This window comes from Musca vetustissima, unplaced genomic scaffold, assembly GCF_032173495.1.
Source record: "Musca vetustissima isolate MV318-11 ecotype Yass unplaced genomic scaffold, APGP_CSIRO_Mvet_v1 utg12511, whole genome shotgun sequence".
Lineage (NCBI taxonomy): Eukaryota > Metazoa > Arthropoda > Insecta > Diptera > Muscidae > Musca > Musca vetustissima.
This window is the reverse complement of record NW_026873946.1, coordinates 51458-72022: the sequence shown is the minus strand read 5'-3', so window position 1 is coordinate 72022 and position 20565 is coordinate 51458. Positions and strand designations below refer to the sequence as shown.

The following is a 20565-nucleotide window of genomic DNA, read 5'->3' as shown; positions in this document are numbered from 1 at the left end:
CTTGTAGCTGTCGTCTCAAAGCCCCAATGAGAGAAAAAGGAGGAGTACGAGGAGGCGGAACAAAAAGACCGACATCGTTGATGATGTAAAACAAGTAGACCATCAATTGAGCATTGCATAGTCAATATTGATTTTGTAAATTGTACCTTTGTGTATTTGTATGGTTGTGTGTGTGTGAGAGTTTCACATCCTTTTATTCTTGGTTACATACCATGAATGCCATTATAAGTCTTCTGTACTCATTTTTACTTACATTTCAAGACGTCATGTAACTGTTGGCTGAACTTAAAAAGGGCGTATTTAAGAAGCATTCTGACTACTTGTATGGTGTTAATGGCCAATTTTACACCCTACAGTTTGATGTAGGATTTTCATATTAAGGTTTTTTGTTGGTGACTTACGAATTTGTAACATGATGGGAACAAATTGGGATGACAACTGTAAAAAGTCTTCCTTTTCTTTCTTCCTTTCCACAGACGTGAATTTTTTTGATGTTTTAAATATCATGATTTTTAAAACGTTATTTTTGAAGGGTCTTTATGGTCACAGTCGTGACCATTTCAAATTATTTTTGAAGGACCTTAAAAACCACAGGTGTGAATTTTTTAAACATTATTTTAAGGAAATTTAAGGATCAAGGCGTGGATTTCTTAAGAATTATTTTTAAAGGAAATTTAAGGATCAAGGCGTGGATTTATTAAAAATTATTTTTAAAGGAAATTTAAGGATCAAGGCGTGGATTTATTAAAAAATATTTTTAAAGGAAATTTAAGGATGAAGGCGAGGATTTATTAAAAATTATTTTTAAAGGAAATTTAAGGATGAAGGCGAGGATTTATTAAAAATTATTTTTAAAGGAAATTTAAGGATGAAGGCGAGGATTTATTAAAAATTATTTTTAAAGGAAATTTAAGGATGAAGGCGAGGATTTATTAAAAATTATTTTTAAAGGAAATTTAAGGATGAAGGCGAGTTTTTATTAAAAATTATTTTTAAAGGAAATTTAAGGATCAAGGCGTGGTTTTCCTAAAAAATTATTTTTAAAGGAAATTTAAGGATCTAGACATTCTCTAAGCCTTATATTGTTGAAAAGTCCTTTGATTTTGAAGATTGTTGTTTTTCGAATATATATGATGTAAAAGTGTACTGTATCACATATTCGTCTTTGCCACCTATATCACTGTTTTTTTGGTTGTTCAACTTATTCAGCCCATTTTTTTTACATTTTCCTTTATTTATGCCATATTGATATCCTGCCTATCGTTTTCAAATGTAATATTACACAAATAAGGAAAATATTTGCAATAGAAAAAACGATAGCGATATGAGCAAAAAGAGTTATTTCTTCCTTCATAGAATTTATATCCTGTCAATTCATGTTGTCGCTTTTTTCTGCTCGTTGTTACTTGTAACTTGTTTATTGATTTTATTGATCCTGTTTTCCTTTCTTTATTGCCATTCAATTTTATTTCTTGTTATTCTTAACAGAATGTCGTTCGTAATGAAATATTATTGGAAATGAAAATAACTCGTAACATGAATATAGTTATTTTTTTCTTCTCTACTGAAATATAGAATTTATTTATTTTGTTTGAGTATGCATTTTGTACAAAATGTAAGGATTAATGATAAAAAGGATATGGTCTTTCCTCTTTATTTTGCTGGAGAAATGCGATAATTTATATCAACATATTATCTTTTTATCTACAAATAACAAAATATAACCAATGCCCAGTGTGCAAGAGTTATTATTAACATCAATTTTTTTATTTGTTCATACAAAACAGCATATTCAAATATTGTAGTTTATTTGTATTGATAGCCTTGTTTTCAATGAAAATTCATGGATCATGAATTCAATTTCTTCAATAAAAAAATATATGGGTATTTTTCCAGTGACATACACATGCATACATGTGGGCATAATAATTTGTATATTGAAGTAAACAAAAGGCACCCACACATACATGTGGACATGCGTTCACCAAAATTTGTATTCAAAACCTTTGCAATATAAAAATAAACTATGGACATATTTCTTAAAAATTGTTATGCTGGTAATGTCACAACATTTCTTATTGTCGTATGTTCATTTTTTCCAGAGAATAAAACTGAAATACAAACATCATAATTCATATGTAAATTATGATGACCAGTAATAATGGGAACCAACAGAGAACCGAAAAAGCTCAACAAAAATACAATACTTACATGTATTGGTAGCCAGCAAATGGCAAAGGCCAAGACAACCACTACGACCATGCGTGTGACACGTCTTTTTCCTTTCCTGCATATCCATACATCCACACACATATATACATAGATGAGTGTCCATAACATATTTGGAACCGGGTCAATGGTATAGTTTGGAAAGATATCCATCAATCAAATATCCAAAACAGCAACAACATCAGCATTCAGCAGGCAGGCATCCATCCGGATAACCAGTCAGTTATCATGTGTGTGTATGTTTGTGGGCGACATGGGTAGACAATAATCCATTTGGAACCGGAAGCAGACATGAAATGAAATGGAAAAGAATAACAATGAAGGCATTATAACCATATGTATGTATGAATGTAAGTAGTTAGATTGTATCATTGATTGACATTCATGCAATTGAACGGAAAAATATGTAGGTGGCCCATTAGAAGGACGATATGTTAACCCTTTAAAGGCACCAAACACTCATGATGTATTTTCAAAAATTAAAAAAAATACAAGTCCATGATCCAAGAAGTCCCATTAGCCCACATTGATTATACTAGAACATAAATAGTTTTTGAAAAATGTACGTCTGCATCCTTAAACGACCTAAACAAGTAAATTCACACATTGAGCCTTAAATTTCCATTAAACCAGATTTTTATTAAATCCACGCCATAAGTCTTAAATTTCGATTAAAAATAATTTTTAATAAATACACGACTTGAGCCTTACATTTCCATTAAAAATATTTGTTAATAAAACTACGCCGTAAGCATTAAATTCCCAAAGACCCTTGAATATCCTTTAAAAATAATTTTTAAAAAATCTACGCTTGGTCCTTGAATATCCTTTAAAAATAATTTTTAATAAATCTACGCTTAGGTCCTTTAATATATCCTTTAAAAATAATTATTAATAAATCTACGCTTGGTCCTTGAATATCCTTTAAAAATAATTTTTAATAAGTCTACGCTTGGTCCTTGAATATCCTTTAAAAATAATTTTTAATAAATCTTCGCTTAGGTACTTGAATATCCTTCGAAAATATTTTTTTAATAAATCTGCGCTTAGGTCCTTGAAAATCCTTTAAAAATAATGTTTAATAAATCCATGCTTAGCACCTTAAATATCCTTTACTAATAATTTTTAATAAATCTACGCATAGGTCCTTCCATATCCTTTAATATTTTTATAATAAATCTACGCTTAGCTACTTAAATATATTTAAAAATACGTTTTGATATAATAAACATAAACATAGATAAACATTTTTGAAAGGACTTTAAAAGTTCCACTCATGGAACCTAAGAGTCCTTTCAAAATGATTTGTAAAAGAAAATCTACTCCTGCTGCATTAAGAGTCCTTTCAAAATAGGTTTTCAAAAATACACGTCTATATCTTTGAGAGTCCTTTAAACATAAGTCCATGTCGGTAGCATAAAGAGTCGTCTAAAATTTATTTTTAATAAATGCGCGTCCTTGAAAGTGTTTAAGACATTTTTTTAAAAACTCCACGATCCTTTAAAAATTCTATAAGTATAAAAATCCATATCCTTTATGTTGTTATTAACCATTAAATAAAAATCACATCGTTATTGTCATTGTATTTTTTAAAGAACTAAAATTTCAAAACTTTACCCTCTATTTAAATTTTATCCTTCCAATCTCTCTCTCCCTTTTAAAAATATATCCTAAATATTCACTTTATTAAACCATTCTTTGTAACAAAACTTAATATTTCACGTGCCAATCTTGTGGGCCGGTAATCTGTTATTCCCAGAGATGGCTTCAAAATTGATGTATTTCAATTTGTGCTAAATTCTCTGGGGCATGTGTTTGTATGGGTGTGTGTGTGTGTTTGACAAGGTAAATTTTAATTAGTTTTAAAACAGTATCATGCTGCCATACACCAGACTTAATGTTTGGCCTTATGACTATGACAAGAGAGACTGTTAACTTGTCATTTACCTTTCATGGGAATTTTAGTAATTTAAACGTTACGGTAATTATTTGACAGGAATAGAAGGTTACAACGTAACAAACATTAGGGTGGCTAATCAGTTGTCAAAATGTCAATCTTTGAAGTGTGTGGGAGAAGGGGAACTTATATTTAACGAAAACGAAATGGTATTTCAAAATTGAAAGTAGAGTTTTAAGGTCTAAGAATCTTCACAAATTATAGTTTTTAAATCAGCGATTGTAATATTTGATTATTTTTTAAACTAATTGACAGCAACACATATCCTTTAAAAATATTAAAAAACAAACTTATTTTAAAAATAATTGTTATAAAATCAATGCATTAGTCCTTAAGATTCCTTGAAATCCTAAAAAATAATTCGAAATATCATTAAATGTCATTTAAAAATAAATTTAATAAAATCTATGGCTTTGACCTTAAATGCCCTTTAGAAATAATTTTTAAAAAATCCGTGGCTTTGTCCTTATATGTCCTTTTTTAAAAAATCCACACCTGAGGCCTTATATGCCCTTTAAAAATATTTTTTAAAAAATCCATGCCTGAGGCCTTCAATGTTCTTAAAACAATAATTTTTAAGTAATCCACGCCTGAGGCCTTAAATGTCCTTAAGATATAATTTTGAAAAAATCTACGCCTTATGCCTTCAATGTCCTTAAGATATAATTTTAAAAAAATCTTCAATGTCCTTAAGATATAATTTAAAAAAAATCTACGCATTATGCCTGCAATGTCCTTTAGAAATATTTTTTAATAAATCCACTTTAGAAATAATTTTTAAAAAATCCACGCCTTATGGCTTAAATGACCTTTAGAAATATTTTTTTAAAAATCCACGCCTTATGGCTTAAATGACCTTTAGAAATATTTTTTAAAAATCCACGCCTTATGGCTTAAATGTCCTTTAGAAATATTTTTTAAAAAATCCACGCCTTATGGCTTAAATGTCCTTCAGATATAATGTTTAAAAAAATTTCCTTAAATGTCCTTTAGAAATAATTGTTAAAAAATCCACGCTTTATGGCTTAAATGTCCTTTAGAAATAAGTTTTAAAAAGCCCATGCCTGAGGCCTTAACTGTCCTTTAGAAACAATTTTTAAAAAATCCACGCCTGAGGCCTTAAATGTCCTTTAGAAATAATTTAAAAAAAATCCACGTATTATGGCTTAAATGTCCTTTAAAAATAATTTTTAAAAATTTTCGTCTGAGGCCTCAGCCCTTGAATGTCCTTCAGAATTTATGTTCAAAAAATCCATGCCTCTTAAAAATTCTGTTTAAATTCCGTAAAGATATTTTTGGTTAAATGTTTTTCTAAAAATTTTTCTTAAATCTCTCCGATTGTCCATAACTCTTTCCTTCCCTTCGAGAATCCCTTTTTCTAATACCTTTTGTAATTTCCAAAACCTCACACTACCACAACCAATAAACTCATGAAAAAGAACTTTCCCCATGTATTTGTTCAACTAATTACAATTAGTTTTTCTAATCGTGTTTGTGTTGGTGCGTGCAACGCATCAGGGTCACCGTTCTCGCTGATAGCGGTGGTTGGGGTGCAAAATGTCTTCTTCTTTGCCCCCTTTGCCTTGTTGATGTGTTTTATGTGGCCATGGTTATTTATCTATTTTTCCTAGCTTTGGACTACGACCATCATAGTGACAGCAAACGTGAAAGCTGATAAAAACAGGGACACTTACCGTGACTCAGCCGAGGGTTTGCAGCCGGGCGCACTCTTCCATAAACGTGCCAGCATGCCCATATACAGGAAACATATTAACGTCAATGGGGCCACGTACGATGACAGGAAGAATGAAAGCTGCAAATAAAAACAAGAAAATAGACAACTTAAACACAAGACCGGTAAAAGGGGCGAGTCGAAGTGTGTATCCGGGTGTGTGTGTGTATGTGTGGGAGGCGTATAATAAATGCCACAACATGAAAATGAATGAACGTTGAAATGGGAACCCAAGCAAATACGATAAACACGCACTTGTTGCTCCACAAACAGAAGTGTTATAAACACACAGATAAACACATATATATATATATACAAAGACACAAGGATGTTGGTTGTTTTGGTTCGGCTTGGTCGGTAGGTTCGTTCGTTCTGTTGTTAATGGTATGAATATTTATAAGTACTAAATGTAAATATGTACTTGTGTAGTGTCGCTGTCATTGTGTTTGTGTTGGCGTTTAGGTGTGAACAGATGATACCCCGTTTTATGCACTCTGTCGCCTATAAAGATGTGTGCGTGTGTGTGTCTGCATACACTATATACAGAATAACTAAATTAATACAGTGACTAACAAAAGTATGCGTCTGTGGCATACAAAATGCCATGACTTAATATTAATTACATCTGGCTGACAATGACAGATGGAGATGTGAAGCGGTCGGCTACGTACAGTCATGCTGATGGATGTTGCTTTGCTGCGGCTTATTTGTGGGACATTTATCAACAAAACTACTAGGGCCTACAATAGTTGTGACAAACGGCTACTGGATTAGCATTTTAATGACTTTATATACTATTTGAGAGGAAACGGGTGAGAGGGCGAAGGATGTTTGAGGAATTTAAATAGCCATAGACTAATTAACACTGTAAAATTAATTTGGAGAATTACGTGGATGAAATACAAATGAAATAAATTACTTAAACTTAAATAAATTTACGCATGCGACTCAGATTTAACATAACGTTTTAATAAATCGACGTCTTGTCACTTAAACATCGATCAAAATATAATTTTAAATAAATCCACTTCTTGCGACTTAAATTAGCTTTAAATATAATTTTTAATAAGTCCACGCCTTGTGCCTTAAATTTTGGCATTAAATGTCCTTAACAAATTCACGCCTTAGGCCTTAAATGTTCTTTAAAAATATTATTTAGAAATAAGGCCTTAAATGTCCTTTAGAAATAATTTTTAAAAAATCCACGTTAAAACCTTAAATGTCCTCTAGAAATAATTTTGGAAAAATGTATTTTAGAAATAATTAAAAAAAACACGCCTTTAAAACATCCACCCTTGGGCCTTAAATGTCTTTTAGAAATAATTTTTAAAGAACCACACCTAAGGCCATAAATGCCCTTTAGAAATAATATTTAAAACATGCACGCATTAGGCCTTGAATGCCCTTTACATATAATTTTTAAAAAAATCCACACCTTTAAATAATCCTTTAGACACAATTTTAAAAAAACCCACGCATTTAAAACATCCACTCTTTGGCCTTAAATGTCCTTTATAAATAATTTTTAAAAAACCCACGCATTTAAAACATCCACTCTTTGCCCTTAAATGTCCTTTATAAATAATTTTAAAAAAATCCACGCATAGGGTATTAAATGTCCTTTAGAAATATTTATTTAAATATCCACGCCCAAGGCCTTAAATTTCCTTTATAAATAATTTTTAAAAAATCCACGCCTTTAAAACATTCACTCCTGAGGCCTTCAATATCCTTTAGAAACAAATTTTTAAAATTCCACGTCCTTAAAACATTCACGCTTGAGGCCTTGAATATCCTTTAGAATCTAATTTTTAAAATTCCACGTCTTTGGCCTAAAGCATCCTTTAGAATTAGTTTTTAAAATTCCACGTCCTTAAAGCATTCGCGCCTGAGGCCTTGAATATCCTTTAGAAACTAATTTTTAAAATTCCACGTCTTTGGCCCAAAGCATCCTTTAGAATTAGTTTTTAAAATTCCACGTCTTAGGCCCAAAAATTCCTTTAGAAATAATTTTTAAAAATCCACGCCTTAGGCCCAAAACTTCCTTCAGAAAATATTTTTAAAAAATCCACGCCTTAGGCCCAAAACTTCCTTTAGAAAATATTTTTACAAAATCCAAGCCTTAGGCCCAAAACTTCCTTTATAAATAATTTTTAAAAAATCCACGCCTTAGGCCTTAAATGTCCTTTATAAATAATTTTTAAAAAATCCACGCCTTAGGCCTTAAATGTCCTTTATAAATAATTTTTAAAAAATCCACGCCTTAGGCCTTAAATGTCCTTTATAAATAATTTTTAAAAAATCCACGCCTTAGGCCTTAAATGTCCTTTATAAATAATTTTTAAAAAATCCACGCCTTAGGCCTTAAATGTCCTTTATAAATAATTTTTAAAATATAGCCTTTTCTTCACTTCACCGCAGAACGCTTTTTATTTTTTGTTTTATTTAGTTTTATTTCACTTTTTGCTAATTTTAAGGTAAGTATATTTTCTCTTCACAGGTAAGTATAAGGTAAGGTAAGTATAGTTATGTGCAAAATTAATATATTTACAGGTAAGTATAAGGGTTGTCTTAAAGGTAAGTAATTTATATACAAGGTAAGTGTAACTTTTTATATTCAAGGTAAGTACAATTTTTTATGAATTTTAACTTTTTTCAAAACTTTTCAACTTAGGTGATTTCACTTTTAACTCGGCGGGGGTGTAGCAACGATCGCTTTTAACTTTCAAACTTCGAATGAATTCTTCTTTTATACAGCTAGCCTGTTTGTAACTGTGACGTTTCCAGTGCTGAATGGAATTAGACAAAAAAGAAGAAAAACAAAACAACAACACACGTTGCATTATTAATGCACGTGTGTGTGTGTTTGTTTTCGCATTTTTTGCATCCCGCTATGTTACAGTGATGTGCTATTTAAATAGCACATACACTTTGGGTCAAAATTTTAGCATACCGTATTTTTTTTAATTTTGGGTACATTCATGTACATGCCTCCCCCGCCGTGATATCTGTGAATGATAAAAATAAATAGTTTTAATTAGATGGCATATTTCTAATTGGACCAGAAAATACATATCCCAGTTTTGTCTGGAACGCCTGGACATCGCCAATTCCTGCAGAAGTACAGCCATCTTGCCGTATTGCACAGTATGTGTCGGCGCCCAATTCTATGTCTATGGGGATGTTGCTACGAGGGTCTGGGTCAGCGAGAGCTTGTTGATTAAAATATGATGTAGGGTCTTCTATTAAAGGGTCCGAGTAGGGTCTGCGTGGCAATTCGTCGGTGATCAAGGCGTTGACTTTCAAAGCCCAAGTGTTGTTGTTTTGTCTGGCCATGATCTTGAATGTTGTAAATCGGTGGTTCTGGTGCGTGAATGATCGCAAACCAAGTCTTTGGAACGTTGAGTATCCAATCTTGGACATGGTTGCCGACTGACAAATAAGTGCCCTTACAGTCTTCCAAGAATCGACACTTTCGGCTACAACACGCACCAGAGCAGTTGGAACAAACACCAGGTCCCATGTAAATGGTGCTACAACGATTGGTGCTTGTTGTAATGAATTTTCCAACTGCGGAGCCCCATGTAGTAAGGTGTGGTGTCTGTAATCGCACCTTCTACAACCAGTCAAGCTCGAACAATCGGGGGCTAGGTGACTCCTTGCCAGGCAGTTTCGGCAGTACCCTCTTCGTTCTACCGTTTCGTAGCGTTGGTATGGAGTTTGCTCACGAAACCTGGGGCATGTATTTATGGCATGATCGTCTTGACATAGCCCACAGGAATATTGCCAGAAACTGGGCCGCTCTCTTCTACTCTCTCGCTGACCAGACCTGCTTCTGGATTGTTGCCGTCTTCTGGGTGGCTGCTGCTGCTCGTCGCGCCTGTTATTGGGGGATCGTTCCTCTTCTTCCCAGTCCCGGTTTGGTAGATAGGCAGCCATATCTGTAATTGAGGAGAAGGGAGTACCAAGTTTTATAATAAAAGGGGGTCCGACTAGTCAGTCGGAAAATAATTTGACAACTTTTGTTATGGGTCGACTAGTTACTCCAATGGAAGTTTTTATATCTACGACTCTTATGTTTTGATCCACCCCTTTGTATGTTTTTATAATTCTTCCTAATCTCCATTCAGTTGGCGCTAAGCGATCATCTTTGATAACCACTAAATCCCCTTCCTTTAAATTGTCTTTTTGATATTTCCATTTATATCTTCTATGTAATTCATTTAAGTATTCATTTTTCCATCTATGACAAAAGTGTTGTGAAATAATTTTAAGCCGTTTCCAGCGATTGGCATGAGAAATCTCTGTGTCGGAAATATCTGGTTCGGCTGGTGCTAGCAAAGGCGTACCAATGAGAAAATGAGCTGGGGTTAGTGGAGCTATTTCACTTGGGTCGTCACTAGCAGGACTCAAGGGTCTTGAATTGAGGCAAGCCTCTATGCGAGCTAATATTGTACTAAATTCTTCAAAGGTAAAATTAAGTTTTGGAATGCTTTTTCGTAAATGAATCTTAAAGGATTTTACTCCGGCCTCCCATAATCCACCCATATGAGGAGCACCGGGAGGAATAAATTTCCATTCTAGATTTTGATGGGCATTTTGATTGATGATTTGTGTTGTAAGATTTTTCATAAATTCAGCTTTATCTTTTTTAAGAGATTCAGAGGCACCTACAAAATTTGTACCATTATCTGAATATATGCAAGCGGGACAACCTCGTCGTCCAATGAATCGAGCAAATGCACTCAAAAATGATTGTGTTGAAAGATCGCTTGTTGGTTCTAAATGTATTGCTTTGGTAGCGAAGCATATGAAAACATACACATAACCTTTCGTAATTAAACAAGCTCGACCAGTGAAACTTTTTATATTAAAGGGTCCTGCAAAGTCAACCCCTGTGTTATGAAAGGGTCGTGAAAGATATGTTCTTTCTGGTGGAAGAGAAGCCATAATTTGAGTTTGGTTGGTTTTTCTGTATAAGGTGCATGTGTTACAACGATGAATTATCTTTTTGACTAAGATTTTTAATTTGAATATCCAGAATTCTGAGCGAAGTACTCGAGTCACGAGTTGATTTCCGCCATGTAGAGTTATTTTATGTGTAAATTCAACTAATAATTGTGATAATTTGGAAAAATAAGGCAGTAAAATTGGATGTCTCTCATTGTATGTTAAAGCGGGTGATTGTACAAGGCGACCATTTGCTCTAATAAGGCCATTCGAGTCAATAAACGGGTTCAGAGTTAGAAGACAACTGTTCGGAGGAAGTTTTGATTTATTCTGTAGTAATTTATACTTATTTTCGAAATAATATTTTTGAGTAACAATTATAACTAGTCTTTTATTATTCTGCATTTCTTCAAAAGTAAGATCAGATGAAACCCTTAAGTGTCTTCTATTTACATCGGTGTTTCTCCAAAACCGCATGGCATAAGCATATGCTCTAAACGCTCTTTACGAAAAAAAGATAAGTTTTTGAGTGGGTCATTTTTTATAAGTTCTATCTTAGCATCTGCAGTTATAGTGGTAAGAGTAAGAACTTTAACTGATTTCATTTCTAGATTTGTATCTTCTGGTATATTATTCGATGGCCAGCTGGATTTTGGAAATTTCAACCACTGCGGTCCGTGCCACCATAAATTATTGGTTTGTAAATCGTTTGGAGAACATCCTCTACTGGCGACATCAGCGGGATTGGCTTCAGAGTCAACATGACGCCATCTTTCAATGCCAACATTTTCAGTAATTTCGGAAATTCTGTTTCCTACAAATGTGCTCCAATGGCACGGAGGTTTTTTGAGCCAGGCTAAAACAATTGTAGAGTCAGTCCAATAATGCATTTCGATATTTGGGATTTGAATATTGTTTTTAATGGATGAAGCCAATTTTGATAAAAGTACAGCTCCACAAAGTTCGAGTCGAGGCAAAGAAATCTTTTTTATTGGTGCAACTCGGGTTTTGGCGGCTAAGAGAAATGTGTCAACTTCATTATTGCTGCTTTGAACCCTAATATACAAAGCCGCGCCGTATGCGCTTTCAGATGCATCACAGAATCCATGAACTTCAATTTGACTCGTTGGGATGTATTTTACCCATCTTGGAATATTTATAGCATTAATTGAATTTGAATTTTTAACAAAGTTTTGCCAATTTATTGATGTTATCGGAGCAAGAGTGTCATCCCAATTTATTTTGTCTAACCATATCTGTTGCATAATTAATTTAGCTACGACGATTATTGGCGCTAACCACCCACACGGGTCGAATAATTTTGCAATGGTAGACAAGACTTCTCTTTTAGTGAAATTGAGTTTATTTTCTATCGAAGGTGATGTGAAAGAGAAACAATCTCCTGATATATCCCATCTGATACCTAGGGTCTTAGTAGAAGCATTTTCGGATATATCTAGCCAATTTAATGGTAAAAGTTGATCTGTAGGCAAATCTTGAATTATTTTGGGCTCATTTGAAGTCCATTTTCTTAATTGAAACCCTGCAGATCCAAAGGCAGCAATTAGTTCCTTTCGTGAGTCTATTGCTTCTTTTATCGAATGACCTCCCGCTAGGACGTCATCAACATATAGATTTTGTAATATAATTTTAGCAGCTTTAGGATATGTTTCTTTTATATCTTCAGCGAGTTGTAAAAGAGTTCGAAGGGCTAAGAAGGGTGCACAATTTACTCCGAATGTAACGGTTAAAAGTTCATAATCTTCCACAGGGTCGTTTGGAGACTTTCTGAATAATATTCTTTGGAATTTAGTTTGTTTTCTATCTAAGAGAATCTGTCGGTACATTTGAGTTACATCAGCGTTGTAAACATATTTAAAGAATCTCCATTTTAATATTTGCAAAACAAGATCTTGCTGGAGAATTGGACCCGCAAACAAATTATCGTTGAGACTTCTTTTATTTGAAGTAGGACTAGAGGCGTTAAATACTACACGGAGTTTTGTAGTCAACCGATCTGGTTTAATGACTGCATGGTGTGGTAAATAGTAGTTTGGGGTCTGATTTATTTCTTCTTGTGTTAGTTTTCTCATATGACCCAAATCTAAATATTCTAATATTGCTTTGTCATATGAGTCTTTTATATCAGGAGTCTTTAACAGTTTTTTCTCCATTCTATAAAACTGTGCGAGGGCAATGTTTCGAGAATTTCCCAATTCTTCGCAATTTTTAAAGGGTAGGGTAACTATATATCTGCCTTCTTTATTTCGTATTGTTGTTGTGATATAGTTTTGCTCACAGAATAAGTCATCTTCTGACCGCAAAACTCTTTTTGGGGGCTCTTCCACCTCCCAAAAACGTGTAATTATCTTTTCTATAGCAGTTGTGTTAAACAAGGAAATATTATTATGCTTTCGAGTACTTTCGGGTATTGGACCACCAATTATCCAACCAAATACTGTATTTTGTGCTAAAAATGGACCAAGAGATTTCATAGGGGTCCCAATTTTGAATATGAGAGGACCTATATCCATTCCTATGAGAAGATCAACAGGTTGACTTATGTGGAAATTGGGATCTGCTAAATGGAGACCAATTATATTTGTGAGTTTATTATTTTCAATGTTTTGTGGAGGTAAATTAGATGGGAGGGTCTTTAATACTGGCGCCCATACATCTAATTCAAAGCTAGGGTCTAAACGAGATCGCAAAGTGAAGAGACAAGATTTTGTTGATGTTTCGGATACAATTTGGCTCAATCCTGTAACATGAACTAGGTTTTTCTTGGTAGGCAAATTCAATTTGTTTTTAAGTTTTTCTGATATAAACGTAGATTGTGAGCCAGGGTCGATAATTGCTCGGGCATCGTATGATTGTCCTCTGTATTCGATTTGAACGACAGCAGTGAAAAGCAAGGTTGAACTAGGGTTATGTTCGCAAATTCTATGTTCTTGTAGGGTCAAGGTTGTAATATTCGCAGGTTCTGTGGACTGTATAATATTTGTGAGAGCTGAAGCACTAGTACTAGGGCGTACTTCATCTCGAGCAAAGTTTTGTTGTTGGGTTTCCGTTCCCTTATGCAGCATCGAGTGGTGTCTCATATTGCAGTTTCGACATCCAAAACGACTTTTGCATTCTCTAACGCCATGATTTGACGAAAGACAATTATAACAAAGATGTGAAATTTTTACTGTGTGAATTCTGTCGTTCACTGATTTCTCTATAAATCGAGGGCAATCTTTAATAAAGTGATTTGATTTGCAAAGTGGACAATTTTGTACTGTTTGAGTCTTGGAATGTGGATTCGAAGTTTGTTTATTCGTTTTACCCCCCTGTGTTTGAGTATTTTGCCATGTATTAGTTTGAAAGCTATTGGTGAATTTTAATTTTTTACTGTGTTCTAAATTTTGTTGAGTATATTTTGGGTTTGTTGGTTTGATATTTCCAACAGATTCTAGGGTTTTGAATTTGTTGGTCAAATAATTATTGACCTGTTCCCAAGTGGGCAAAGTTTTGATATCTTTTAAAGTATTTTCAAATTCTTCCAAGAAATGACGAGGTAATTTAGTGGAGCAAAGATAAATAAGTATTGGGTCCCAACCTTTTATGTCTACATCAAGTGTTTCTAGGATTTGAAGACAACTATTTACTGTACGCTGTAGCTTTTGTATTGTGCAACTTGAGTCTGATGTGACGTTGGGTAAATTAAACAGAATTTTTATTTGTTCGTTGACCTGCATCCTTTTGTTTTCGTATCGCTCTGTAAGATTTCTCCACGCTAACTCAAAACCATCATTAGTAAGTGGAACGTGTCTAATAATCTCTCTCGCTTCTCCTGTCGTCTTTTGTGTCAAATGGAAGAGTTTCTCCACATTGCTCAGTTTCGTATTTTGGATATATATCGCTGAAAATAGGTCTCGGAACGTGGGCCATTCAGTATATCCTCCTTTGAATGTATCTGTGTCGCACGGCGGTAATCTGGACACTGACGTAAATTCAGGTGATATTCCTGACTCCTTTTTTGTTTTATCTTCCATTTGTTTATCCTTGATTGTCTGAATTTCCTCGTTTAATGAACTTAAAGAAGTTTTATAACCTTCCATGGCTTCTCTGTAACGAGTCCTGAGTTTTGTCTTGTCGATTGTGATTTCTCCTTCCTGTGGTACATGATCACGACACTCGAAATATGCCTTCTTGACTTGGTCCCATAATGAGTCTAACTCCACTCGAATTATTTCCAAAGTGAAAATGTTGTTATCTGACTTCTTTGCTGACGATACTTCTGTAAAATCCAAAAGATCTGTGACGCAATTCTTGAATTTTTCACATTTGATCTTATCCATGGTTAATTATGAGTCTGGTATTTCTTAACAAATTTTTGAAATGACCAAAAAGAGTAGAAAATAACTCACAAAATAGTTATTTGTTGGTTATTGCAATAATTAATTTTTTTTACAAAAATTAAATTGCCAATTTCCAATTTCGGATTGGAAAATTTAGAAATTTCGCTAAAAATGAGGTTAGATTTTTCAAAGCCAAGTAATTTCGGGTCTGTTGAAGAGAAATTCCAACAAAAGAGCAAATATTTTTTCTTTAAATTTGGTATTGAGGAAACAACAATATAAATTTTTAAAACAACGAAGAAATTAGTAAATGTTTGTACCAATTAACAAACATTTGAGATCGCAAATAATTTTTTTGTATTTTTCCAATCAATTTAGAGAAGAATTATGTGTCAAGTTTGATTTTGGAGGATTTAATATTTTTAGAGCAATTCGGGTCAACGAATAAATTTCTTCCAAAATATTTTTAAAATCTGTAGAATTTGAACCAACCAACCAATCAAATTACAGATTAATAAAAAATTTTGTCTGTCCAATGTAAGACACCCTTTGCGAGGGAATTGAATCTTATTTAAATTGCTTACAGAAATTTCCATAAAATGTTCCAAGCAATATGGCGTTGATAAATGTGTGCTTTCAAAAATATGTGTGTATGTACAATTTTCCCAATTTACAAAAATAGTTTTTTCCAAAGATGTGTATATATTTTCCCAAAGCTTCCAATTATTTTTTAAAAAAAATTCCAATTTTTTTTTAAAAAAAATTCCAATTTTTTCCAAAAATTCCAAATATTTTCCCAAAAATGTTTCCAATAATTTTCCAAAATGTGTTTTCCAAAATGTATTCCAAAAATGTTCTAGGAGTTCCAAAAATTTTCCAAGATTTCCATAAAAATTTTCCAAAAATTCCAAAAAATTAAAATGTATTTTTTTCCAAAAAGTTTTAGTATCTTTCCACAAGATTTCGAATGATTTCTCCCAGCGGTCAAATTTTTTCCAAAAATTTCCATACAAAAATGGCGGATTGTGTCTTTTATAAATGCAATTTTTCTAGGTTATATGTATGTAAAGGGTCTCGCATGTGGATGTAAGAGTCTAAATATTTTGAATTTTTCACCATAGGATGCACGAGGGTCCAAGAATAAATGTTTTCCCTTTTGTGTCTTTCCGGTGTACTCTTCAAAATATTTGCCTTTATAAAGGTGTCAAATTATTTTTAATTTCGAACCAACGAAATGCCAGGGTCCATAAAATGTCTTCCCTCAGCGTTTTTCCAGGTTCTTGATAAAAAATTTCAGGTGGGTACTCACTTTGATGCTTTTGTATGGGGTTTGGGTCTCTTTATTGGGTTTTGTTTCTTACGTCCGTCCGTCCGCTTTCCCTTTTTTCCAGCAGCAGGTTATTTAGTTTGTTTTGTTGTTGTACCGAACCGTGCTCGCGTTTATTGTTGTTGTAGTTTGTAGAAATTGTTTAGTAATGTTCACTAATTTGTTTTTGATTTTGTTAATTTATTTATGCTTCTTTAATTTCTGTTCACTTTGTTTCACTGTTTTTGTTGTATTTTTTAATTATTATATTTTTCAAAATTTGTTTCCAAAAAAAAATTTTTTCTCTCTTTTTTCCAAATTTTCAATTTTTTTTGTTAATTTTCTCAATTTATTTGTTGTTTAATTTGGTTTCACTCGGTTTTCTTCAAAAATTTTTTGTAATTTTTTTTTCAAATTTATTTTCACCACTTTTTGTTTTAATTTTCTAATAATTTTTTCCACAATTTTTTTTTTAAAGTTGAATTTTTTTTATATTTTTCAATTTTTTACAAAATTTTCACCAAAATTGTTTTCCACAGAAATTTGGTTTTTTTTTCAAGATTTTCGTAAAGGTTAAGTTTTTTCTCTTAACCCAGCACTTATTCGGCTCGATTGGACCAAAATGTTTGATACTTAGCCTTTTCTTCACTTCACCGCAGAACACTTTTATTTTTTTGTTTTGTTTAGTTTTATTTCACTTTAGCAAATTATAATTTAATATTCACAGGTAAGTATATACAATGGTAAGTATATTATGTTTAGAATAATTTAATATTCAAAGGTAAGTATTATTCAAAGGTAAGTATAAATTTTTATGAATTTTAACTTTTTTCTCTTTAAACTTTTCCACTTAGGTGATTTCACTTTTAACTCGGCGGGGGTGTAGCAACGATCGCTTTTAACTTTCAAACTTCGAATGAATTCTTCTTTTTTGTCAACGTCACAGCTAGCCTGTTTGTAACTGTGACGTTTCCAGTGCTGAATGGAATTAGACAAAAAAGAAGAAAAACAAAACAACAACACACGTTGCATTATTAATGCATGTGTCTGTGTTTGTTTTCGCATTTTTTGCATCCCGCTATGTTACAGTGATGTGCTATTTAAATAGCACATACACTTTGGGTCAAAATTTTAGCATACCGTATTTTTTTTTAATTTTGGGTACATTCATGTACAATTACAATATTATTATCTCGGTATATTCTACTTTATAATCTTTATTAGATTTTTGTGACATATACAATTTGTAATTCATATAAAAATATTTTTAATAATGATTTCAATTTATATAATAACAAAAATTAAATTCTTCAATAATTTTTCCAACCACCAAAATGTACACACAATTTTGTTCGGTACTGTTCTGTTTTCTCTCACACATACTAACGCATTTTAATTTTGGGCACCTATGGTAGGCAGCTACTTTAAAGTATACTGATGGGCTTCATTGCTGTTGGTTCGTTTCCGTTGGTCTGTTTGTAGCGCGTTAGCCGCTCACTCAACACGTCTTGTGTTTTATTCCCTTTTGTGCGGTATTCGTTATTCGCCACTGCACATTGGGTACGTTGCAAAAACTGTGAATTTTTATAAATAATTTTTTAAAACTATTTAATAAAAAATTGTTGTTATATTTGTTGGTCTATGGTAGATTTTTGGACTTTTTAATAAAAAGTATCATACTTTCGGCATTTTACAAGCACATTCAAAGCATTAATATGTGGTTATTAAAAACCCTTTTTGGGCATTTTTATTGAAAATTTTGTATTTTTTTGCGAACAAAATATTTATTTGATCTTTCACCAAAATTTATTTGGCTTAAAAATTTTACGTAGTATGTTCACGCCAGATTTCCCACCCCAGATAGCTTTCAAATTCAGTTTTTCATTTCGCTGAGAGAAATTCTCTTTGTACTAAAAAGTGAACTTTATGTGCTCTCACTGCATGTTAATGATCGATTTTCTTTTCAATAAATCACTGGTTAACTAAGCATTAACCATTACTGTTGTCCTTGGTAAGCGGTCGTTCCTATACGAAAAATTAAATAAAGAACCATTATTGTTTTTTCCACCAAACTAAAACATTGCATTTTCCCTTTTTCTTTTCCTTTCATTTACTTCCATTTTCTCTTGGTGATAATTGTGAGGGAAATATTTCCACTATTGAAATATTTTCGAGGTTCACAGCAACAAACCGACCAGCCCAGTTTCCCCGTGAAGATTCCCACGGTGATAGAATTATTCGTTGTTTTCTTTAGTACACAGGCACCCTACAGTCGTTCTGTTTATATGGTCGCGCAATAAAGAGTTTGCGACATATACTAATTGCTACATATACATAAGTGGGGTTGCCGATTTCCTTCGCTTTTATATATTTATAATACATCCTACTGCCGGTAGGGGTCGCTATAATATATTTTAAGGTACTTATAAAAACGAAATTCTTTCCTTATTTCTCATAAATTATTGGATTTTTTCGGGACTTTTTTCAAATATTTTAAACGTCCATCGAAGGTTGTTATTCCTATTTCTCTATACCGCCGGTATAGTCAACACTACCTTATTTCTTTCCTTTTTTAATTTTCCGAATTTTTATTTATATTTCCCAATACACTATTGTAAAATTAGCAAAGTATACTTTTCCGATTTCCATTGATACAATATTTTATAAATTACGGTATGTTGTTTTAACTTTGAAATATTTTTGATTGAGATATTTTACAACAACAATTAACAAATCAATTGTGTTTCTATTTCGCGACAGCGTGTTCGAATTCCTACATTTCCTATTGATTTGCCGTCGCGAGAACTATTTACTTTCCTATTCATCCAATTTTATCCAATACAGTTATTATTGTTGTAGAGTGCTAACAAAATAACTATTTCTCATTCCAACTGCAGTTGTTGTTTTTTTTTCCATTCCGATCGTCAACATATAAAACAACAAGCATTTCTGTTCATTTCTTTCTTTGGCCACTGCGTTTCTTTCATTGAGAACGTTGTACTAATACACTTTTTCTTTTAGTACAAGCACCCTACCATCATTCCTTACATATGGTCGCAACATAAATCGTTTGCAACATATTTCAAAAAGTTTGCAACATATTTCAAAAGTTATATAACATTTGCTATTTTCCAATTCCTGAGCAGATTCCATATTATTATTCCTTCCTTTTTATATATATAACAATTTGAAATATAATTTCCGCTCTTCATTCAGATTGTTATTCTTATTTCCATCCCATTCTTCCAATTCAACAAAGGACACTTTTCCCAATTCTATCCGAGTTCCTTTCTAACATCCAAAAATTCAGAAAATGTATCCTAAATTATTCATAGGTTCAGTCAACCGTCTTCTAGAGTTTCACACGGCCGTGCAACAGAGATTTACCAATTACTTCAGCTCACCTTATGAAAATTCACATATCGGAGCTTGAAGTGTTATGGTTTGAAGTAAAATCCTTTTACGCGAAATGCGCCGAATATTCTATAAATGGAAATGAAGTTGAAGATTCACAGCTGGAGTTTTGCTCAATTTTTCATAATGCTTCCATTATTTTTTCAACTTGCATGGCGAAACTAACCCAAGTACTTGGCCTTTTTGAGAATACACACATATCCTCAACTCTAAGTATTCCAAGTTCACAGCATTCTATGCAAAAACTTAACAAATGTACAAAATCTACAATTCAAAGCAGATGTTCATTTCCAAAGTGTCGATTATGTTCCTCATTCGGATACACCATCCGAAATTGTTCCACTTTCATCGACATGAGCCCACACCAACGTTCGGCAGAGGTTAAAAATTTAGGTCTTCGTCGGAACTGTTTTTCCAAAACACATACTGCATGTAATTTTCCGACCAAAATCAATTGTGTTCTCTGTAAAAAGAAACACCATTCTATGCTCCACATTGATTCTGCAAACATCAATTCATCAACTCAGTCGCCTAATAAAAATAACAATTCTTTTCCGAATATCGAATCTCCTCCGTTCACAGATTCTCATATACAGTCCACTTGTTCCAATGCAGAAGAGGTTCAATCTTCTAG

At 32.9% G+C, this 20565-nt stretch overlaps 1 protein-coding gene across 1 annotated transcript in view; it reads right to left on the bottom strand.

Annotated features, from left to right (window-relative positions):
- Nucleotides 1–15211, bottom strand: part of LOC133329233 (allatostatin-A receptor-like) — a 33243-nt gene extending 18032 nt beyond the window's left edge. The window contains exons 1-4 of the mRNA XM_061537730.1: nucleotides 14859–15211; nucleotides 8872–8926; nucleotides 5881–5999; nucleotides 2212–2287 (exon numbers count right to left, since the gene is read on the bottom strand). Of these exons, the coding sequence (XP_061393714.1) occupies nucleotides 2212–2287; nucleotides 5881–5999; nucleotides 8872–8926; nucleotides 14859–15211 (603 nt within the window). The remainder of the gene's footprint in view (nucleotides 1–2211; nucleotides 2288–5880; nucleotides 6000–8871; nucleotides 8927–14858) is intronic.
- Nucleotides 15212–20565: the final 5354 nt, after the last annotated feature.